Here is a 24,758-nt window from a genome sequence, read left to right as displayed (position 1 = left end):
AATCTCCACACCTCCGTGAATCACATATCTTCCCCTCATACATTCAGACCCTTCTCCCCGGCCCCATCCTCCTCTCTCTCTCGCTCTCTAATCTACATATCTTCCATCTTCTTTCCCCCTCTCTCTCTCTCTCTTTTCAAATATTCTACTTCACACGTCCAACTCTCTCTCTCTGTCTCTCTCTCTCTTTCTGAGAACTTGCAGTGAGCACATTAAAGGATGCACAGCGGGCCTCACCCCCGCTGAGTGGCGTGACACGCGTACCGCATGTCGAGTCCTCCTCCTCCTCCTCCTCCTCTCCCCTCCCCTCCCCGCTGTGCAGAAAGCCACGCCGGGCTGACAGGAGCGGGGGGGGGGAGGGGTGAAGACCACGCACAGTCGCTCTCCGCAGACTCACTTTGCTCTGAAACTGACGATGAAGACGAGGCGGATGCGAAGCTCCGCGCCGCGCCAACAAAACTCCGCAAACAACGGCACACAACTCAAAGTGATGCGCGTGTCCCTACAAGCACTTCACGGGTATCGGATACAGCCCCGCTATGGTGTGGTTTTTTTTTTTTTGGGGGGGAGCTATGGTTGGAGTGATGGGTAGAGGGGAATTTAGTGTTTCACCTAAATTTGAGCTTGCTGCCTGGAAGACATCCAGCATCCTGTTTTACTCTGAATTATTAAAAGCTGCCTCTTATTGCAGCCGCGACTGAAATAGTTTAGAGGCCACAGACTATAGCTGTCGGCACCGTGACTCTATAATTTATATTCCTCGCTATTCAGCAGTCATCCAGCTTATTGTTATTTTCTATAGGAAATGCTTTAAGGCAGCCGCGATGGACAAAGTAGAACCACTTAAATGAAGTGTCAGGTAAAATCGGAGTTTTCCAGCACGCGGCAAAAAAAAAAAAAAAAGAACAACAACAAAAAAGAAATCCCAACACAAAGAAGTGTCGAATGTGTTTTTGATCTGGCTGGTGCCGGCTCAGCGAGATGTGAGGCGTCCTGGTATTCTGCCGGGCGGACGACAGAAGCCGGCGCTGTGGCTCCCTCAGCTCCACTGACAGCCCTCCTCCTCCTCTGCAATGCAAAGACCTGCTTCCACATGAGCAGGCCCATCACGAGCTCTCTCCCCGTGCACTTGTATTCCATGTCATTACCCCCAGGGACCCTCTCTCTCTCACACACACACACACACACTGCTCCTCCCCTCTCTACCCCTATGCCTCACGCTGCTACCCTTATCCGGGGGATGGGAAGGAGGGCTGGCTGATGTCATCGGTACAGCCTGCTGCTGCCACGGGGCTGTTTCCACTCATGCCTCCTGTCAGTCACATTCTTCTCCTCCTCGCCCCTCCCCCCCCCCTCAAGCCAAGTGGACTGTATTTCATTAGTCCTGATTTTTTTTCTGCTGACAAATGCTGTCGGTCGTGCTGTGCAGCCCCCCCCCCCCCCCCCCCCTCTACGGACTCTACACCAAAAGCGCCATGCCGGCTACATCTGCCTTACAAATGAGCGCCCTCCATGGTTCCGCCACACAAGTGTGCCCTTTTTTTTCGAATCGCCCACAGACATATACGGGCCACGCTGTGTGTCTCTGGACGCTACGTGCACACACACACACACACACACACTCACGCAGAGACATGCGGTTTTAGAAAGAAGAAGAAAAGTATGACTTCAAGCTGTCTCCCTCCTCCTCCTCCTCCTCCCCCTCTCCTCTTTTCTCAACTACTCTCTCATTTCATCTCCCTCTAAAAAATCCCTCACACATTCAGCCAGTCAGTGCGTTTACATGATGGTATAATTTGAATCTTGCTTTAGTCGGACTCTGCTATCTTTTGGGGGATCTGCTGTTATCCCAATATACATGGCAGTGAGTAATTCGAATCATTGGCCGAAAGCATGTCATATCCGATACGATAGGCGGCGCTGTTTTCATTACAACTCGTGGTGATGCAGCCATTTCCGCTTGACCTCTTCACCACCACCAACAACAACCAACAACAACAACATCAACATTTCGAGAAAGATGGCGAACAGAGAGCAAGGTTAAGCATAAATTCTGTCTGCTCTTCGGTCCAGAAATGTGTGGTGGCTCTTGTGTTCTCCATAGCGTTGTTTGTTTGTTTTCTGCCGGCCAGGCTCCCGGCAGTGACAACTTATCGTCTCTTTCGACTTCCGGGTCACGACATGGGAGGGAGGGAGGGAGGGAGGGAGGGAGGGAGGCGGGATCTCGAGCATGCGCAAAGACGCAAAGTCCAGTTCCTAATCCAATTCACCGTTACATGTCGCGAGAGTCGAATTATCAACCGGATCGGATCGAGTTATCCAGGGGTGTTAATCGGATCGTAGTCGGACCGCACATCGTCGAACAAAGGTGTTTACATGAAACTATAATTCGATTTCAGTCCGACTAAGCCAGTTATTCGAATGCATGTAAACACGGTCACTGAGACGTCGGCTCCGATTAGCCACATTTGGGTGATGCGTCTTTCGTAAGTGTGCCCTTCATCATTGACTGAAGGAGCGTGTGCTCAGCGGCACTCGCCCGCCGCCCGCCTCCCAAACTGACACCGCGTCTTTTTGGATATCCAGTTTGTTGGAAGCTAATCTTTTCTCCTCTCCCTTTCATCAAGGACACACACACACACACACACACACCCCTCTTCCTCCTCCCTCCTCCCCTATTCAGGGCCATAGTTTATCATCCGTGTGCGCATCCCTCTGCTCGCTCACACACCTTTCTCTCTGTGTCCGCGGGCAGTGACACACCTGAACAAGCCAGTACAGGGACCCACAGATGGATTGTCAGTCAGTATCTAGGCCTCGCCCGGCCGCCGTGCCCGCCGGCCGCAAATAAAGAACCAGACTCATCTGGTTCGCCCCCCCCCCCACCGGTATACAGGTGATGTTTCATCGTGCCAAACTGCCATTAGAGCCTCCCTGGACTGTGCGGCATCCGGATGAAGCCGGAGCGGCGCCACGTTAGTCCGGTGTTCAGGCGGTGACGTTCAAAGTCAATAACAAACCTATCGCCACACACACACACACTATAGTTGTATAACCCAGATCACAGCCATATCACGTGATCGAATCACACAGACAGAGCGGGCGAGCAGTCTCCAGCCACAACCAGAAATAGGTTAAACAGACTAAAAATATCAAAAAACATTAATAATTCAGCTTTTTTTTCTCGCTAACCTGTGCATCGGAAAAAAAAAAGAAGAAAAAAAAAATAGCCCACTTCTCACTGGGAAGTGGCCTAATGGGCAGGGTGTGCAGCACAGTATTTGGGTATTTAAAGCAACGCCCCCCCCACCCCTCCCCCACACACACAAGAGGCGGTGAGCGAAATGCGGCTTGAGGGGAAGCAGCATTGTAATGTCATAAACACTAATGTCACACATGGGGTCAGAATACGGTCATCAGTAACTCAAATACGGAAAGATATAATAAATATATATATATAATAAATGTATTCACGTTGTTTATTCAGTCTCCCAACGCATACTCATGTAAATGCAACAGATATTCGATTGTCATCGTTTTTTTACAACAGCACTCATTTTAACAACTGGAGGGAGGCCGCCGCAGGCGAGAACAGTCCAATATATACGGAGTGGAAACAGAAATGGAATTTCATGATCAAACACATTTTCAGTGGGTGTTTGTTTCTTTCTCCAAAGGCAGGTCTCCTTTCCCCCCCAAATACCCTTGGAAGCCAATTCCCTGTGGGGAGAAGAGGGCTTCTCTAAATATGTGGCTAATCTACCACACGGAAAATTGAGCCGAACAAAGGAGAGGGTGTGTGTGTGTGTGTGTGTGTGTGTGTGTGTGTGTGTGTGTGTGTGTGTGTGTGTGTGTGTGTGTGTGTGTGTTTTAAAAAGGGGTACCACAGGAGCAACTGTGAGACAGAAGGTGGAAAACAAGCAACATGGTGATGCCTCCAACAGTTATCCTGTGTGTTTTAGTCTATTTCTAGCCCCTCTGCTTCACGGGTGTGTATAGTCTACGTGTGTGTGTGTGTGTGTGTGTGTGTGTGTGTGTGTGTGTGTGTGTGTGTGTGTGTGTGTGTGTGTGTGTGTGTGTGCGTGTGCATTAGTGCATGTTCCAAGGGTGTGGGGATTCAGTTCCCTTAGGAGCACTCTGGTACAGCGGCTCTTTACTGTGCGTACATTAAACCAATATGCCATTACAACAAATGTACACACACACACACACACACACACGCTCAAAGAAAACCAGTTTTGTTGTGCTTACATACCGCTATTGGCCGTGTGGCAATATTGTTGCTTGCCGGTGGTACCCCCAGTGCAATCTATAAAAAAGTATGCATCACAGTGAAGGAAAAAAAGAAAAAAGCAAAGGTGTGTACTGTGTGCTCACACATGCACAGCAGCCCTCCAGACGCTTTACGACACCACCTGCTCCTCATATTCACGAGTGTGATTTGACTCATGCGTCCGGAGACGGGCCGGGTCGCAGGCGTAAAAACCATCAGAGTGCGGGGCGGGTATCTACATCTTTATTCTGATCCCGATGCATCAACAAAGGTTATGAAAAACAGACTTCAGAGGCGGCCTCCCGAGATCAGCTTGCAGCCAATCGGCTCGCAGGAGCGCCGACATCAGCTGGCGGAGCGTTCCTTTACGAGGAGACGGACGGCGGTCAAATGTTTTAACGGGCATCTGGGTCCTTGCTTATGCCTTTGTTAATTACACAGGCGCAGAACCTCTCCGAGAGAAACCCTTATAGAACATTAAAGTCCACAGTCGGACACTGGCCTCGGATAATGTATTAAAATATATATATATATATATGGTGTTTCACTCTCAAATCAAATGTTAAAATTCACATCGCATATGCCTGTTTAATTCATAGAGCAGGAGAAGAAAAAAGTACTTTATAGAGAAGAAAGGACCTTGACCATTCAACTACCATCTTTTTTCCATGAACACACACACACGCACACGCACACACACACACGCACACACACGCACACACACGCTCCCGGTACCCAAAGGCTTAATTCTAACGAGCCCCCTCACCCTGACTACAAGGCCTCCGATCCTGCCAGCACCAATTGGCTTCATGCTGACCAGTCCTCCCCTCCCCCGCCCCCACCACCTCAACAAAAGACACATACAGTACACACACGCACACGCACACACACACACACACACACTCACTATCCTGCAATACACTACACACTCATACTCCACCCCAACCTTCACACAGTGTATGCAGCATTTAATTATTCAGCCTTTGCGGCAGTGAGGCCAGCACACGGGGGTGAGCCCGGCTGCGGTCGATGGACAGGTGGATGGCGTGCACGTGTGTGTGTGTGTGTGTGTGTGTGTGTGTGTGTGTGTGTGTGTGTGTGTGTGTGTGTGTGTGTGTGTGTGTGTGTGTGTGTGCGCGGCGCAGCCCGGCGAGAGGCGGCCTCGTCGCCGCGGGCCGGCTCGCTTTCGCACGACGAGGTCTCACACACACACACACACACGCATAATCACGATGACACGCCGCAGACTAACAGGTATGTGTGCGAGACCGAGCGAGCGGGAGAGGGAGACAGAGGCAAGTGAGAGGGAGGGGATCTACTTAAGAGTGTATTGACATTGCAGGAGCCCACATGTGTGTGTATGTATGTGTGTGTGTGTGTGTGTGTGTGTGTGTGTGTGTGTGTGTGTGTGTGTGTGTGTGTGTGTGTGTGTGTGTGTGTGTGTGTGTGTGTGTGTGTGTGTGTGTGTGTGTGCCGGAGCATAATCTTCTCACTGCTCCCATTGGGTTTTTAATGCGGGTGCCATTTCCATAAACCTGCCTCCTGAATCACAGCCAGACTTCTTACACTACTACACCCCCCCCCTCCTCCTCCTCTCCCCCTTCCCCCTCCCTCCCTCCCCATGGGTCGAGCTGTACCGAAAAACTCAGAGTGCATGCACGATGCCGCAAACACATTTCCTCATCCCAGACCATCCCTGTCGGACACGATGCTAGCATGACCACACACACAAAAAAGAAGTGTGTGTGTGTGTGTGTGTGTGTGTGGGAGGGGGGGGGGCATGTTGTGGTACAGCAAATGGACTTGCTGCAGCGACTGAGATTATTTCTCGGATCTGCTGGATTTGAGGAGTGGCAGTGAGAGAGGACAGAGAGTTTGAGGATGGAGAGAGGGGGGAGGGAGGGAGGGAGGGAGGGAGGGAGGGATATAGGTTGGGGGATAGTGTGTGAAGGATGCAGGGTTTTGTCATGATGCTGAGCAGGGTGGAGTAAATCTCCCCTGCAGGCTTGTGTGTCGAGAGCTGTGACACTCACGAGCACACACACACACACACACACACACACAGACCAACTGCTGTGGAAACTACATCTAGAGCTGCAGAGATTAATCGATTTGGTGGGAATTATTCAATTAATCTCCGGCTATTTCGATAATGGGTTTATAGGTTTGAGTGTTTAAGTATAAAAAAGTTGAATTCCCCCGATTCATGCGATTATTGTCGGGTTTATTTACTCCACGATGACAGTAAACTGAATATCTTTGCGATTTGAGGATGTCGTCCTTGGCTTCAGGAAAAAGAATTTAAAAAATGGATTAATCCCAAAAAATTTTTGACAATAATTGAAATTAATTGGAAGTTGCACGTCTAAAAAAAAGGGTTTTTTTTGGTTTGTTTTTAAACAAATGATGTCAAAAATGAAGCCGGCGATGCTTAGATGCAACATGCCAGCATGCATTTACACACACATACACAATACACAACTTGAATGGTTATGTAATATTTAAAGAAGTCGTGCATCACACGATAAATCCGAGCCTTCTCCGCGTCGTGGGCGGCGCGTGATCACGGCAACATGCCATGTGCACATGTTTTTCTGCCCACCTTTACACACACACACACACACACACACTGCTATCTGTCTCTCCGTCGGGCCGGCTGCCCACCGCACAAACACAAACATGCACACAGATAATAGAGCCAAGCGACACACACCTGGTAAACTGTCAGAGCTCCTCCTATTCGCTGGCCAAACTTATGTCAGGCCCTCGCGGCCCCAAGGTTCCCATCACACTTCACCGCAGGAATCTATATTCCAGTCCGGTACACTTCCATTAGGCCGTACTGTTCCCTTCAGCAGCTAATGTGTAACAGGGGGACATGGATAATAACATCCAAGGAAACAAGCGCTTCCTACTGGTCGTAAAAGGACACTGGGTCTGGCAACTAATGTGTATGTCTGAGTGTGTACGCATATGGTAACCTCAAACTTAAAATACAATTCTTTAAGTTAGGATCCTTAACGCTTGAAAAATAAGAAAAGTATACATATGCCACTGTATCATAAGCAGATAATACTTAAAAGTATCTTAAAACTTAAAATACAATCCTTTAAGTTAGGAATCCGTCATGCTTGAAAAATAAAAAAGTATACATTTGGCACTGTATCATAAGCATATTATACTTAAAAGTAAGCTCAAACTTAAAATACAATTCATTATTTTAGGATCCTTAACGCTTGAAAAATAAAAATGTATGCATATGGCACTGTATCATAAGCATATAATACTTAAAAGTAAGCTCAAAATTAAAATGCAATTCATTAATTCAGATCCATAACGCTTGAAAAATTGAAAAAAGGATACATATGCCACGGTATGATAAGCATATAATACTTTAAAGTAACCTCAAACTTAAAATACAATCCTTTAAGTTAGGATCCTTAACGCTTGAAAAATAAGAAAAGTATACATATGCCACTGTATCATAAGCATATAATACTTAAAAGTAACTTAAAACTTAAAATACAATCCTTTAAGTTAGGAATCCGTCATGCTTGAAAAATAAAAAAGTATACATATGGCACTGTATCATAAGCATTTAATACATAAAAGTTACCTCAAACTTAAAATACAAATCTTTGAGTAAGGATCCTTAACGCTTGAAAAATGAAATGTATAGCTTGCATTTTTTCCAATTTCTGAGCATTTTGTGCTAATTTTTTTGAGAAAATAGTTTTGGAGGAACAAAGGATTTAAAGTACATATTAATAATAATAATAATCCATTCAAATCAGATAGCACTTCTTAAGGTACTCAAACACTATAAATGTTACATGTATACACCATGGATTACGGGGAGCGACTCGGGCGATCGAACCGCCGATCCTCTGATTGAAAGACTAACCGCTGACCCACAGTCGCCGCCTCCTCTCAACACTGCACTCTGGGTGTTAAAACGCACTCTCCATCACCGCCGGCGACCGCAGGCGATACCCAACCTCGACCGTGAGAGTAACCGTAAGGGTTACGACGACTTTAAAGTACCACTTAGAAATGTCTTTATTTTTCAAAGAAAAGCACAGTTTTTTCAATAAAGATAACATTAATCAAAAATACACTCTCTACATTGTTAATGTGGTAAATGACTATTCTAGGTGGAAACGTCTGGTTTCTAATGAGATATCTCCAGAGGTGTATAGAGGCCCATTTCCATCAACTATCACTCCAGTGTTCTAATGGTACATTGTGTTTGCTAATCGCCTTAGAAGACTAATATCTGATTATAAAACCCTTGTGCAATTATGTTAGCACAGCTGAAAACAGTTATGCTGGTGATATAAGCTATACAACTGGCCTTCCTTTGAGCTTGAAGTTTGTAGAACAAAATTAATATTTCAAATATGAATCATTATTTCTAACCTTGTCAATGTCTTGACTATATTTTCTATTCAATTTTCAATTCATTTGATAAATAAAAGTGAGTTTTCATGGAAGACACGAAATTGTCTGGATGACCCCAAACTTTTGACGGTAGTGTACGTAAACAATCCCACGCTCCATCTCACGAAGGGCGTGTTTGCGGGTGGTCTCGTCGGTCTCTACACTTTTCATACATTATTCTACTCATTAGCGACCCGTAAAGTCCAGCAGGACTTTAGGCGGTGAATTCATTAATCAATTCAACACATTTAAAAGCAGCAACAAAAAAAGAGGATAACCAGGTCATCGCACTGTTCCTCGCCGCGCGGCAGTGCAAGGGGTTAACGACCAAACGCAGACATTAATAACTCGTAACTCATCTCCGGAGGATTCCTAGTTTACATTAATTACAGCGTAGCCCCTGGCAAACTGCATATCAAGCAGGATTTTGCAAACAAACAACTGGCACATCTACTTACCGTCAAGCGGTGAAGCAACAGGGGTCACATCAAAAAAGATTTAGGAGCACGGAGGCTCAAGAGAGAGGGACAGCAGAAACACACACACACACACACACACACACCGATGTATGCGGCGTTGGCCTTTGTTGTAATGTGCTGTATGATATGTTCCTCCCTTAAATTAAATTGTTGAATAAATCTCTCCCCAGCTGTTGGTTCATTAATAGGTGCGCGGGGTCTAAGAGATGTTCAGGGACCCGGACATGCTCCCGTAATTGTGATTAGCGAGTTGTTGTACCTCGCTTGTGTTGTGCGTGCGAGCGCCGTATTGTGTAGCGCGGCGGCGGTCGGCTTCCTTGGACTGCTGGTGTTTTTGTGTGTGCGTGCGTGTGTGTGCGTGCGTGTGTGTGTGTGTGTGTGTGTGTAGAGCAGCCTCGACCGCGAGGCCTGTGACACCCGTCAACGTCCGCCTGTTACATTTCTACGACACGCTATGCCGTCTCAGGGAAGAGCGCCGCGGGGGGGGGAGTCAGCAGGGGGGCTGAAGCAGAACTGAAAAGGTACAACAACAACAACAAAAAAGTTATTTTTTTAAATTCGATTTATTTTAGGCAAACTCACGGAACACGTGACTTGAGACCCGGAGGGGCCTCAGAACGCGTCATCCGCACGCCGCGGCGCTCGTGAACGCTCGTTCATCAATACATTAGGACCTAGTTTTCCGCACCATCGACACAGCGGAACCAGTCGCACTCTTTCCTGCTATCTCCCCCCCCCCCACCCGACAGCCACCTGGCACGCACACACACACACACACCTGCACACACTGCTGCAGTGCCCACACAGCCCCGCCTCCTCCTCCTCCTCCTCCTCCTCCTCCTCACTGTCTTCTCTCGACACTCGTCCCCCGCTTTGCTCCGATTGAATATAATCGCTGGCGGGTGTCTTGCTAGTCATGTTCCGGCCTTCGGTGTTCCACATTAATTACCTTGACTTGTCTGTGGGGCCCTTCAGTCGTAATGAACTGGGAATGTTTTTCGCACTCTTCAATCTCGTCGGGGTCAGGGACGGCGGCTCGTTGTGGGAGGATCTCTTCCCCCCCCCCCCCCCCTCGCGGGGGACGCCTTGGGAAAAGGGCCAGAGGACGGATGGGCTCGCCGTTTGACGGGTGTTATCCGGCGCGCATCCCGCCGCGTCATCCACATGCGTAGGGGGGAAGGTTGCGGCTGACCCCTCTCACCCTGGACGCACAGTGTTTAAGCCCCTCCCCTCTGGCAGGAGGCCGCGGTCCATCAGGACCAAGACCTCCCGTCACACCGGTCGGCGGTCGGGCTCATTAACAGAGTTCGGGTCTCTCCGGGACCATTTCCCTTCCGGTCACTCCCATGCACACCACTTAATTCTTCATTTAAATACACTTGAATACATTTTAATACACTTAAATACACGTAACTCTTCACTTTAAATACACGTGTCACTTTAAACGGATTTACATTTGTTAAAGTTCTGAAACCTGCCCGTCTGTGCTCTTAATTTGCTGAACTTTGGTTCCCCAAATTTAGTTGTCTGTTTTTAATTTATTTGGTTTTTAATTTATTTATTTTTGATTTTCCATTTTATTTTTAATATATACTTTTAAATGTAATATTGGTTTCTTGCTATTCCACTTGTTTTGCTTTGACTCTCTGTGGAGCACTTTGTAAACATTGTTTTTAAAGGTGCTATATAAATAAAGTTATTTGTATTATTAATCTTACATTTATATTCTTAATTCTCGCACCGTGTCGATTGTTGTTCATGTTGTTGTCTGTTGTCGCAACACTCGCCGTGACAAATTCCTTGTATGTGAAAACATAAATGTCAAGGTTTCTGATTCTGATCTACACAACCACGGTGTTCATGATTAACTGTAGTCCGCGACGGCATTTTATAACCGTGAAAAAGACTTCGAAAAACGTTAACAATAACGTAAGCTAACTGGGTTAGCGACAAGCTCACGCATGTTGTCGTACGGTCTAACGTCTCCTCATCGCGATCACCGTCGACGACTGGCAACGAGCTCTTGCGCAATATGTGCGATTTGTGTTTCGTCCATTTTAAAGTCGTACCCGTACGTGAATTCACGTGGGAAATAAAAACAAAACTCTGTTTATTTAAACAACGGCGGCGTCATTTAAATGTACGGAGCGTCGTGATTGGATTCACGAAAAAATAAAAGGGGAGGGGGGGGGTGTGTGCAGGCGAGAGCATCCGACTGGTTAGCGTTTACGTCTGTGCCCCCGTGGCCCCTCATTTATACATTCGGCCCCCGTGAACCGTTTAATCCCAGAGGTAGGTCAACCTTTACGGTGTCCCTGCTAATCTGGCAGGCGGACGAGGGGAGGGGGGGGGGGTGTTATTAATGACTATGAGACGTGACAGAGGACAGACTATGGACAAATAATCAGGAGATTACTCCTTCTTTTTTTTCTCCTCACGAACACATCCTCTGGCATTACGTTAAATAACCCCCCCCCCCTCCTCACCCCCATTCTACCCCCCTTTTCTCTGTCTCTCCGCTTCATTATTCAAATGGCAAAGGAATAACGCCCTCCGGTCTCGCGCTCGGCTAATTTGCGGGATAAACGAAACAACTTGTTTTTTTCGTGAAGAAGCCACCGAGAGAGGGGGAAAAAAAGAAAGAAGAAAAAATGGTTCAAAGTTTGTGGATAGTTGCATTGTTTGCATGTTTAACAGAAACATGTTTTCCTTTTGGCTCTGTGTCCACTATCCCAGGGGGCTGTTGGGGGGGTTAGGCGAGGAGAAGGGATCTTTTCTTCTGCCCCCTTAAAACTCAAAGACGCAAAACTACATTTTATGGATAAAATAAAAGAAATTGCGAAAAAAAATGTCAATGTTTCTTAAATTAACTCAGGTTATGTCCCCGTCTCTTAACTTTTAGTTTCTTCTAACTCGTATTGTTGTGTGTGTTTTTGTGTGACTACGTGTTTCTTATGTTGCTGCTCGTCTTTTGAGATTTTTAATCTCAATGGGATTCACCCGGTTGAATAAAAATGCAATGCTGATACAATTTTACACGATCCTTACAATCCTCTGCTCTCGTGTTTCACCGAGTGCACACACACACACACACACACACTCAGGTAGCTGAAGCTATAGATGTCGGTTTGGGTTACAACCCGACTGTGTGGTGAACAGCGCGCTAAATGAAGTGCTGACAGCTTCAGTGCGTCTGGGTTTATATTCGAGCCGGACCGGAGAATATTCAGCCCAGCAGGTCCGTGATGCCGCTTTTGGCCCCGCATGCTTTGTTTTTCCCCGTGAAGTTGACTGAAAGTGATGGAAAATAGATAGCCTCTCTCGTGTTTTACGTGGAGCGAGCAACTGCACCGAATTTCATTCCCCCCCCCCCCCCCCCCCCAAAAAAACCTCTGCTCTCAAACGTTCCATTGCAACCACTCGTGGCGTTCGGTAAGAACACCCGTCATCATTCTGTATGTTTTTGAAAACTCACCATTTTGCTCCCGGTGTTCTTCACCAGGGTTTTAGGAAGGAAGGAAACAACGAGTGTAACAGGTGCCGCGCGGTGGATGGAATTTAATGCAGATGCCGAGACTTTTAGCACAAATAAACAATTATATATCGTTTTTTTCTTTCTGTTTATCAAATTAATTATTCCTGGACCAATAATTTACGCTCTGATGGTTTTTATGTTGATAGCGCTGTTCCAGAAATGCAAAAATGTGGGATGCCATTCTATGCAATTGCTATAAAAGTGTGAGTGGGTTCTGGTCGATGCCGGCGATACCGCCTGGAGAACGGACACATGGAGAAGTTGAAACCCCGGGCCTTCAAAAGGCCGAGCTGTTGATTGAATGCTTTCCAAAAACTGTTTTTTTTCTCCATCTCTGAGACTGTACGAGGAGGACGCCGGCTGGTGTGCAGCCGGGTGCAGATGGCATGGCTGACCACCGTAGAGAGAAATGGGATGGAGAGAGAGAGAGAGAGGGACAGATAGAGAGAGAGACACTTACCCCTGGCAGTGTTTTCTGTTCGTGGAGGGCGTTCTGGGCTTTGATGGCCGACTCTCGGGCGCAGTAGGTGAGGAATGCGCAACCTGCAACAGAGCCACAGCACATATACCCACGATTAGAATGACACAAAACTTATAATTAAGGATTTCATGATGAGGTCAGTATTTGATTGTAACCTGTATGTTTATTGCTTTTTTATTATGTTACTGTGATAACTTTTCGCTGTAACATCTGGCCACAGCGACCACAGTTGAAATTTAGCCTTAGCTAACGTTGACACATTTACCCCTGGGTTGATTAATGTGTACGGTCCCTGTACAAATAAATAAAGAAATGAAATAAAATAAATAAAACAGGGTAAAAAATAATAAATAATCGGATTTAAACGAGCAAAAAACTGATTTCTGCAACATTACAAGACAACACAGCAGTTTAAAAGAAAGAAAGAAAGAATATCCTAAACATATCAGGACGGTGATAAAATGACAAAGCCGTTTAATATCAGCAATAATAAAGATGCATCCGACATGCAGACTTCGATTTTCTTTTAAATAACTATAATTGGCAGCAAGGCTCGAGACTTTTTTTCACCCAACAATCCCAGAAAAATATTTCAACCATCCAACCCCAAAGAAATTATGACATTCAGATTTCTTTTATTTTACTTTGTTTAAAAGTTCTTGGCTTGAGGAGTTTTATTTAAATATATTTTGAATGCGACGGGCAAAATATTAAAAAAATGTGAAAGCAACAGCCGGTTCTCGATCACAGCCAATTAGGTGAAAACTGTCTTTGGCTTGGGCTTCCCATCGATCGGTGCGTCTCTAAATATAATGATTTCTTATATGCAGAAACTGAACGCAGGCTCTTGTAAGGTAGTTAAATAAATAAAAAGAAACATTTCTTGCAATTAACTGAGCAAGTTAATGAAAACAGGGCAATAGATCAGGCTGCATCTGGCAAGGGGAGAGGAGAGGAGGGGGAAAAAACAAAAGGTGTTAGGAGAGATGAGCTGAGATTTCTTGGGATGAATTGCCAGGCCTGTCCAGCCTCCCCATCCCTAGTGCCATGTCCTGTCAAAAGCTCCTAGTAGCCTGGCCAGCGTCCCCACCATGAACAGTTGTGACAGCAGCGGAGACAAAAGAAACTGCAGGCGAGTATCGGGTGGGGGGGGGAGTGGGGAAAAAAAGAGGAAAAAAGCAAAGAAGAAGGGATGAGATCTGCGTATAGGGATGGAGGAAGGAGGGAGATACTGACAGAGAAGAAGGGAGGGACGGGATGGGAGGGGGTGTTAAAACTCTCCAGGGTGAGTGCTGCCATGCGTACACACACACAAACACACACACACACAACATCTGTCAAAATCACTGAATACATAAAGAAGAGAAGAAAAGAGCAGAAGAGAAAAGGAGAGAAGAGGCAGGGCGGACGGGAGGTGGAGAGGAACCAGATGGAGTATTGAGGCAATCATTTCCCCCCCCGACTCTCTGAATAAATAGATTTGCTTGTGCTCTATTAATGAGGTTCATATGGGTTACCATGCATCATATTTCTGCCACTCTGAAGATGGTTTATTAGCAGCCACTGCATTTTAGATCTCATTTCAACAGCCAAATGTATTCAGTGGGCGGTGATGTATTAAGAGTCTTTACACGGACGATATTCCAATTCGTTTTCCTTGTTGCATACCAGATCACTTTACCCACTCTAAACATTCACCATCCATTTTTTGATGTCCTACGCTCGTTCGTGTGTATCATCCAATGCTGTTTTCAGGGACCCCTCCACGTGGGCCGTTTACGTCTCCGCTGTAACCTCCTCGGGACTGCATCAAAAAAGAAGGGCTAAAACGCCATGTCGGTCATCGATTGACCCGTAACCTGTTTTGCATCGACGCTTTAAGCCCGCGGTGTCACCAAATGTGTTTCTGTGGCTGCCGTTAGGTTGTAATAGTTTATTTTGATAACATCTGCAGAGGTCTTATGTTTTAAATTAATACATATAGAAAGATATTACAATAGAAAATATTAGGGAGAATATTGATATTGTTATTAATGTATTATGAAGCATAGGGGTAATGTTTACTCGATGCAAATGTAAATGGCAAGAATTAATGTATGTTGCATGAGAGTGACTGTATGTTAGTGTTATAGATTGACGAGGCCGGTTGAATTCCGTCAAGTGACTTACAAAAACAAGGGACTTTTATTGTGAAAGTGACTTTAATGCGGACAATAACAAGACCGGACTCTTATTGTGAAAATATTTGTTTAGCGACTTGACCGGAAGTGACGTTTTGACCGGGGCCAGTGAGATTGAGTATGAAACTCCGTGGATTCGAGAAATCGGGTCTCATCTACAGGTATCGGAGGAGCCGGGAGCCGAGGAAGAGCGCCTTGAATGTTTGTTCTACACTTCCTGCCATTAAATGTTGATAACTTAATTCACGCGCGTCCGGAAGCCTGTTTTCCATCATCTCCGAAGTGCCCAGTTTCAGAACTACTTTACACTGCGAACCCCCTCCCTAAAGCATAACGCCATTCTTATGGGCGCCTTTTGTTCGGGACAGTCGGCCTGTAGCCTGCCGAAGCCCTTTCAGGAAGAGAAAGACGGATAGTGATGGAGTCTGTCCGAGGGGTCGCGACCTTTCGAGGCGGCCGGCTGTAGCGCCGGGCGCCGGGGAGCAGCCCTCCTCGTAGCCTCCCTTGTGCCGGCAACCCTAATCTAATGATTTCCGATGGCCGCCGAGCAAATCATTCAATCACTCGCACCGCTGTCTCATTCCCTCTCTCTTTCTCTTCTGCATCAGCTTGTAAAAAAAAAAACCGGAGGAGAGAAAGAAAAAAAGAAGGCTGAGGAAATGTCATTGTAGTTTTGGGTTTGTTTGTTTCTCAAATGGTTGAGGGTAATCGGAGGGAATGGCTCCATTTTGGTGGTTGTTTTCTCTCTCTCTCTCTCTCTCTCTCTGGGCTTGTTGTTGTTGTTGTTGGTTTACTTGACAAATGCTGGCCCCCGTCTCTGAATAAGCAACAAGTATTTTTGCATTAGAATCCCAAACACAATTCATGTGTTAACGTGTAATGCATAGGGCATTGAGAATAAATTAACAACAACCCTCAACGCTGGCAAACAAAAGGGAAACATGAACTCCATTTAAATGTGATTCTGTGCTCTTTAATGTATGGCTTAATAAGAATTTGCAGGCCACGGGCGAAAGGAAAAGAAAAAGAGCTGGAACAACTCCATAATTGGAATCCAAACACGTACAAATTGCCAGTGCTGCATTGCATACAAAGTGAACAAGTGGGAGGGGGGGGGGGAGAGGAGGAGAGGAGAGCATGATGAAATTGTTTGAAACACAACAAAAAGCGAGTGTAATCGGAGCCCGCTGACACAGCAACGGGGTAAGCCTTCCCATTGCGAGGCGACGATCCTCTGCATCGTCTGATAGAAACCGAAAACAGCCTCATCTCACACATCGATTTCACATCCAAAAGAGAAGAAATCCCGTCTCTCCCCTTCGCCGTCTTTCCCTCGGCTCCGTTCTCCGACTTCTTACTCATCGTCGATGCCCACGCCGCTCCTCTCGTCTCCCGTTTCTCGACACTGTATTTTTAAAGTGTGTGCGCTGTGTGTGAGAGAGTGTGTGTGTGTGTGTACTGGGAAATAGGGCTGAGTCTCTCCATCTCCACTGTGTTGAATTGGCATGTAATTAACGAGTATTGCATGGGGGAGAGAGAGAGAGAGACAGTGTGAGTGGGCGAGATAGCGAGAGAACATTAGAGAGAGGGAGTGAGTAGTGGAGGATACTGAATAGCTTTGGTGACAGCATCCATGTACATTCACCGTTGCTCAGGCTCCCCATTACCCAAACCCTGTATATGTGTGTGTGTGTGTGTGTGTGTGTGTGTGTGTGTGTGTGTGTGTGTGTGTGTGTGTGTGTGTGTTTGCTGCACAGTAGTGTACTGTATTCTACTAATTGTTTTGTCACGTTTGGCGGCCCTATTGATGAAATCCATGGATGCTCACACACACAGACGTGCACATGTGATCCTCTTACCGTGTGTCAGCGCTTGTTTCAGGCACACTCATTCCATTAGCTCATCGATCGTGTCCCAATTCTTTATGACAGTATATATTCTATTGTTACAACAGATGACAACATGGTGTTGGCAGCAAACAGAGTGGGGCATCTCTAAAAGTCATATTTGCTTCCTTTTTTTTTATTTCGTGCTACACTCAAAGAAATGACTCATTGGATGAACTCAATTAAATTTTTGGCAGGTTTTCCATCCAATAATTATATGCAACTCCAACTCAAATTTAGCACATCAGTGCAATAAAATGTAATTAAGTTAGTCCAACTCATTTGTATCAGATACATCTCAAATATAATAACGATATTCATTAAATTTAATAAATTTGTGTTTGTCCAACTCAAAATATAAACTAACTAACTAACAAAAAATGCAAACTCCACACAGAAGGAACGCCCCGACTGGGAATTGAACCCACGGACCTTTGGCTTTGAGGCGACAGTGCTAGCCACTACACCACCGTACAGCCCTGAAAGTGTCTTCACCTCATGTAAACAACTGATTTTCAGAAGGCGCATGCGCAAAGGGTAGTCCCCAATTAAACACATTTATTTTGAGTTGATATGCACACCATCTAACCTAAATAAATCTAATAAATGAAAGTATTCATACATTTTGTGTTACACCCATTCAATATAAATATCTTCGTTTTGTAATTGATTTATTTAAATGTATCAAACAATATTTAAATGTGTCACCTCTAAGACGGGCTTGAATCGTTTTTTTGAGTGTACTGCAATCTAAGGGCTGGTATGTTTCACTGCCAATTTGTATTTCATATAGAAAAGGTACACATTTTTCCCATCGGTTAAATTCTTTATTTGCAGGAGGTGTTTCTATAATATTTCCCACTATCCACAGTTTGCTTTTCAGCAGCTGTGAGCAGCTCCTCCAGTTCCTTTGTTAGAGTGTGAATAAAATACACTACACATTCAAAACCTGCTTCATGAACACATTATATTCAGCTCTCTACCCGGCGGTTACATGACCAGATACGTAGAAATAAATACTGGACTTTCACACACAAATGTGCATGCGAACCGCAAAAAAAATACAAACACACTGCACCCACTCAGTTTCTCTTTATCACGCACAATAAAAGACCCAGAAGCTGATGGAAAAACATTCCCCTATCCCCTTCTGTTGCACAATCTATGAGCGACCACTATTGTGAAGAGATGGTCACGACGATGAAAATGAAACTCGGCTCTTACAGAAAAATCCGTAATACAGTTAGAGTAATATTGCCAACATTAGCATCAACACTTTCCCTGAGAAACAATAGACTTCTATTCATACTGGTAATGAGGAAGGGACTGGGGGATGTTTATGGACAGACATCAGTTTTCATGGACACAATTCCATATCAGACACATAAGCAATGTTCCCCATCAAAACCAGTTTTATACTGGTGTTTAGGTCCTCGTTAAATCCGACTGTATTCCAGTGTGTAACTGTTGCCGTGCGCGGTGAGAAAAGCCCCTTCTCTAGCTCGGCTCGCTACCAATCAAACTAACAAACCTGTCTTGCGTGAAGCGAAGCAACAATTTACAATTATTCATGAATTGCCTTACAGAGACAAGCGTAAAATCAATTCTCCTCCTGGAGAGAAAAAAACAGACACACATCGATCAATAGCAAAACTTTTAATATGATTAACCTTCACAATAAACACTCCGACTCATACGCAGAAGTTGTCCCCAATTGATACTAAAGAATGAAATGAATAAAACAGAGTTCAACTTGTATTCTTCTCGTCGTAAATACGAAACACGGAACTAGACGTGTCTGCCAAGACGCCCATGTTTCCCGGCTAACGTTAATCACACGCAGCTTTTGAATCCTATGCAGTAGCTCCTTGAGAGGAAGCTAACGCTAACTACACTGCTCCCTTGACAAATACTACTCATTAGCAAGCTATAAGCCACCAGTATCACTGATTAACATTGCCTACTAATAGCTACAATCCATTTACTACTTTTCTTTTTATGATTCACCAACTTTGACGAGCTTTCACGCGACGCATTTTGTTCCTTAGCTAAACCGGAGAATTGTATGTTTAATAATTGGAACGGTTTTCGCGACATTTCCGGTGGTTTTCGTTCCGCTTAGTGAAACCACGTGTCTCCACCAGCCTGAGGACTCATGTGATTGGCTAATTCTCGAATTTAAATGAATTAGCTTGATTGACAAGAATGTTGCGTTACCCGTGAACATTTTTTATATATTTACTAATAATAATAATACTTTGAATTTCTACAGCGCTTTTATAGACACTCAAAGACGCTTTAAAAGTTACATTGTTAATGTTAAGTTAATATAATGCAATGATTATTCAAGATAATACACTTGTTTAAATGCATGAAATTTTTTTCCCTTCTTGCCAATAAGAATGGCAAAAAGCCAAAGTAGTTTTTGACCAGTGAAATGGTTTTAACATGTAATATTTGCATGTTATGTTTGTAAATAATTCATGAATAAAATCATTTATCAAGAATAATAAATGATACTGTAGACCATCTTGTAGAAAATAAATGGATCCCCATTTGTCCCATTAGTAACCGTGTCCCTCCGTTATAGGTCAATAGCCTATCGTTTAACAAATCAAAGTACTCGCTCCCAGATGGACGGATAAATCTAAAAGCCATTTATTTATTAAGCACGGCCAAGCCCTATGCACCATTGGCAGTTTTGTTCGTTATCCATAGCCATTCAATTAGAATTTTTTTTGTGGGTCTTGAAATTTTATATGATGACATTTCACACAAACAAAAAAAAACTCATCAGTTAATGATATTTGGATATACTAAGTAGGACCATGGAGAGATTAATTTATGCCTGCCACCGTAGCGAGTGACAGCTACAGGCTGTGACGTCAACTGCAGGAGCTCAATATGAAAATCCTACTTCTTCTACGTTAGAATAAATCGTGTACTGCAGAGCCGTCAGACATGCAATGCAATTCCAAAGAGACGTGGCTATAGTTTAAACCACAACATTTCTATTTTCCCTCCGCCTCTTCGCTCCCATTTCTCCCCCCCCCCCACCCCCCACCCCCCGCCCCCCGGAGGAGCCAAACTGCCCCAGTGTTATGAAAAAGTGTGAACTCGCTCTGAATGTGGCATTTCCTTGGCCAGAAAGTGTGAAAGGTAGAAAACAAACCAGTCTTGGCACCAGTCCGGCCTGCTCCCTCACACATCATTTGCACTCTTTGTAAAATGCCATCACTGTGGGTAGATTACTTGCTTACTTCATTTACTGCCATGTGAGGCTCCGGGGGGAACCGATAGCCTTTCGGAGGGGTCAGAAGCTGAAACACACATCATCGGCACTGATACAATGTGATTATGACCTGAATCACAGCCAACCATGGGGAGGCAGGAGGCTCAGTGGCGCAGATTGACCGTGAGGGGGGTAATCAGTCCGGTCTCGGAGAAGCTTTTAACTCATATAATCACTCCCTCGCCTTTGGAAAGAAAGAAGAAGAAAAAAAGATCCCCGATCTGTGCACACACCCACAACAGCCACGGCAATGTTCAGGGAGAAGGAAGACAGATTGAGAGGTTTGATAAAGACGTGCTGGAGCTTGGAGTTGGCTGGGACTTTCCAAAATGCTCTCACTCATTGTTCTGACAACAATATTTTCTCTGCCCGAGCCTAATGGGCTTGTAATGAGCACCGTAATATAAGCAGTCGCCGAGCGTAACCTGTAAACCTTAATTAAGTCAGACAGACACCTTAAAGGGAGCCAGCGCCTGTGCTCAGTCACCATCTCATGATCCCGAAACACTCCTCCATCACTCCTCCATCACTCCTCCATCAATCACCGCGTCTCTTCGTCTCTGCTTTACATCCAGCTCCGAACCCTCCTCCATTTCTCCTTTCACGAGACCCCTCCCGTCACGCCCTCACCTTGAGCGACGTCTGGAGGAGGATGAGCGTCGCGGGGGCCGCCGAGGAGCATCGATGTCCATCATGAGGGGCGAGAAAGAGTCCCCTGGACCCTCCCTCGTATCCTCTTTGACCCCCGAGTAGGAGACCCCAGCCATTGATTTGTTGCTACTCGCTCACACAGACGACACCATAGCCTCCGAGCGGCAGTCAAACGGATCCATAGGCAGCGCTTCCCAAAGGGTCGCCTGCGCGCCGGTGTGAACGTGTGCGTTTACAGAACACGCAAGCGATGTGGCGTCGCCGAACGAGCGCGGCGAACGCGATGAATTCTTCCTGCGAGGCCCCCGTTTGTGTTTCAGGATCATTACCGGGGCGAAGAAGCTGAAAATCGTAACAATGGAGAGAGATACACGTCGGTACTTCTGCACTCACGACGTATCGCGTGGCTCTCGGAGGTTAAACAGTTCCCTCGGGGCTCAAGCGGTTCCTCTTTTATAATCCAAATGCGGAGTATTTATCTCGCAGGCTGGCGTGGGCGTCGCTAAAACAGGCTTCCGGACACGCGTGGATTAAGTTATCAACATTTAATGGCAGGAAGTGTAAAACAAACATTTAAGGCGCTCTTCCTCGTGTCCCGGCTGCCGGCTCCCGGCTCGGGAGCTCAGCCTTGCTGCCTCGCCGCTTACCTGTGAAAGAGGACGGTCTCTCTGAGACACGGAGTTTTCTCTCACCGGTCGAAACGTCACTTCCGGTTCCGTCGCTAAAGTATTTTCACAATAAGAGTCCCGTCTTGTTATGACCGCATTAAAATCACTTTCACAATAAAAGTCCCTGTTATTGTAAGTCACTTCACGGAATTCAACCGGCCTCGTCAATCTATAATACTAACATACAGTCACTCTCATGCAATATACATTAATTCTTGACATTTACATTTGCATAGAGTAAACATTACCCCTATGCTTCATAATACATTAATAACAATATCAATATTCTCCCTATTATTTTCTATTATAATATCTTTCTATATGTATTCATTTAAAACATAAGACCTCTGCAGATGTTATCAAAATAAACTATTACAACTTAACACTGCGTCAAGAAGGGCGAAAACAGCAATACGGTTCCCGAACGCTAAGCTAACGACGGAGTTCCTGAGATCGTGCGCCCAACCCCCAAGCTAACCACAACTCTCTTTTTTCCATTACGCGGTTCCGTTAGCTAACGGTGTTGAAAATCCTCCGCCGTGCCGCAGTCTTTATAGTTCGCCCTGGCTTGTGTGGGAGTGTCTGTGCACTTCATCCCTCTTCTGCTATTAAAGCCAGGGGCCCGATCTATAAATACATCTAGTGGCCTGCATCCCTGATGAACGAGCTAATTGACACCGTTAATGGATGGAGTTTCACGGAGCTGTAAATAATGTGTAGGTTCACACTCGCTGCCTCCTGCCGTGTTACTTCTGGGAGGGCAACAAGAGTTTACCTGCCAAGTCTCGTCTCGGCAGCCCGTCGTCCCTTACCACCCCCCCCCCCTCCCCCCACAGCCAAGTCTGCTCCAGCCAGGGGATTTATACAGAAATCAATATAATTCCCCCCCACCACCACCACCACCACCACCGCCACACACCCCCACACACCCCTCCACCCCAACCGCTCCGCCCCGACCGGTCAAGGAAAGAAAACTGCATTTCCTCTTTTTCATGTAGGATAACAACCTCTTGGAAAAAAGAACAAACAAGACCAGGCAAAAGGAAATAATAAAATCACTTTCAGTTGGCTCACGCCCATTGCCTGGCGCTCTGTAAAGTACACTACGCTTCATTTAATGTACCCGATGGATGCATTCGATGCAATAGAGTGCAGCGGGAACGGAGTTCACATTTTTTGCACTTCAGAGTCTTCGGGCTAGATGCCTGAAATAAGGTCCGCTGAAGAGATTTTAACCTTTGGTTCTACGGTATAAAGAAAAAAAATCGATGCTATTTTCTTCTACTTCCGATGGGAAAATCCCATCGGCTGTTCCAACTTCCGGAAGGTTGGCCTACAAAAGTCCGTCATCCCTGCGGCGCTCTCTGTTTCCGAACGACGCTCGTCCTCTTTTCGAAAAGGTGAAAGGCGTTCGAACCTTTTAGACGGAGCGATTGATCACAGAGCGAAGCCGCAATCGCTGGTGACTGGCAGCTGCAGACTGACGGAGACACGGATCAGGTTTCCAGTCACTTTGATTTCACAAATTGAAAGATACCTTTAAAAACAACGCTTCAAAGGCCCAGAGGTTGCTCGGATGGAGCGATTGAAAGAGGAATGAGCGAGAAAGACGTGGAGGAGGAGAAAAACACACTACCCGGCTATACACCGCACACACACATTATTCTTTGTTGCTGGCCACCTTGAAATGAAACATCCATTGCACACATCCTTCTACGCAGACTTGTAATGAGTACCCTGCTTCCTATATAATGGAGCACAGCAGGAAAAGAAGACTTTGTGTATTCGTCTCAGCATGCTTTCTTTCATTCTTCCTTTCTTTCATTCTTTCTTTGTCTCAAGATCCTAATTGACACTAATGGTCTGACTAATAAGGAGGCACTAGACTGTTAATTGCATTGACGTAGATTTCCTCGTAACCAAATTCAGCCCAAAGGATTCCAGAAATCTATTTTCTATTCATCCATCCATCCATCCAACCATCCATCCATCCATTCATCTGGCTGAAAAGAATGGCAAAGAAAGAGCTGTGATGGGAGCCCAAAGAGCAGATGAAACAGATATGAGAGCCCATCAGCCATTAATTAATTTGAGTCGTCTTTTTTAATTAAGCCAGATCTACCGTTGAATGGGGAACCACAGAACGGGGGTGCCATGTTGGGAAACTCGTATTCAAATCCGCACACACACACACACACACACACAGCTTATTCAACCAAATTCTAACATTTTGATCATCAAAAAAGAAGAAAAAAAACACAAATTCCACCTTTCATCTGTGTTTTCTGCACCGTTTGGCAGACACGTTGCCTGTATCACACACACACACACACACACACACACAAATAAGAATAAGGAAGAGGGAGAAAAAAGGAAAAGCCAATGCGATACATCTCCAGTACAAAGCCCCTGACCAGTTTGTGTCTCTGGCGATAAAGCACGGAGACTGTTAGCTACAGCGCGGCTGCTTCAGCGGGGAAAGATAGATGGAAGGAGTGAGCGGAGAGATGGCTGTGTGATGGAAGGGACGGGGGCGTGATGAGAGAGAGAGAAAGAGAGAGAGGGGGGGGGGGGATGCTGGAAAATGATGGGGACATGCAGTCGCCCACAGATGCTCCCCATGTCTCTCCCTCATTCGCTCCCTCCTTTTTTCGAGCACAGTGTGGGAGAGCGGGTCTTTTGGGGGGGGGGGGGGGGGGCGGTCTGGCAGGCAATCAGTGATGTCATGCCAGCAGTGCAGTGTGATGGCAGCTTAACCTATTTTCGGAAATACCACAGAATTCTTTCTATTTATAACCGTGCTGAGCAGCACGTATCTTCCTCGCCGCGTCCCTCGCGGACCTGAGCGTTCATCGACACTTCCCCGTCTAAAA

The 24,758-nt window shown here is 45.8% G+C and overlaps 1 protein-coding gene across 7 annotated transcripts in view; it reads right to left on the bottom strand.

Moving 5' to 3' along the window:
* celf5a (cugbp, Elav-like family member 5a) overlaps positions 1 to 24,758 on the bottom strand; it is a 228,594-nt gene that overhangs the window by 196,801 nt on the left and 7,035 nt on the right. For all 7 annotated transcript variants that reach the window (XM_056414126.1, XM_056414129.1, XM_056414128.1 and 4 more), the window contains exon 2: positions 13,188 to 13,270. In XM_056414126.1, coding sequence (XP_056270101.1) covers positions 13,188 to 13,270 — 83 coding nt within the window. The remainder of the gene's footprint in view (positions 1 to 13,187; positions 13,271 to 24,758) is intronic.

This window comes from Pseudoliparis swirei, chromosome 5 (genome assembly GCF_029220125.1).
Source record: "Pseudoliparis swirei isolate HS2019 ecotype Mariana Trench chromosome 5, NWPU_hadal_v1, whole genome shotgun sequence".
NCBI lineage: Eukaryota > Metazoa > Chordata > Actinopteri > Perciformes > Liparidae > Pseudoliparis > Pseudoliparis swirei.
The sequence above is the reverse complement of the archived record's forward strand: the minus strand, read 5'-3'. Positions and strand labels throughout refer to the sequence as shown.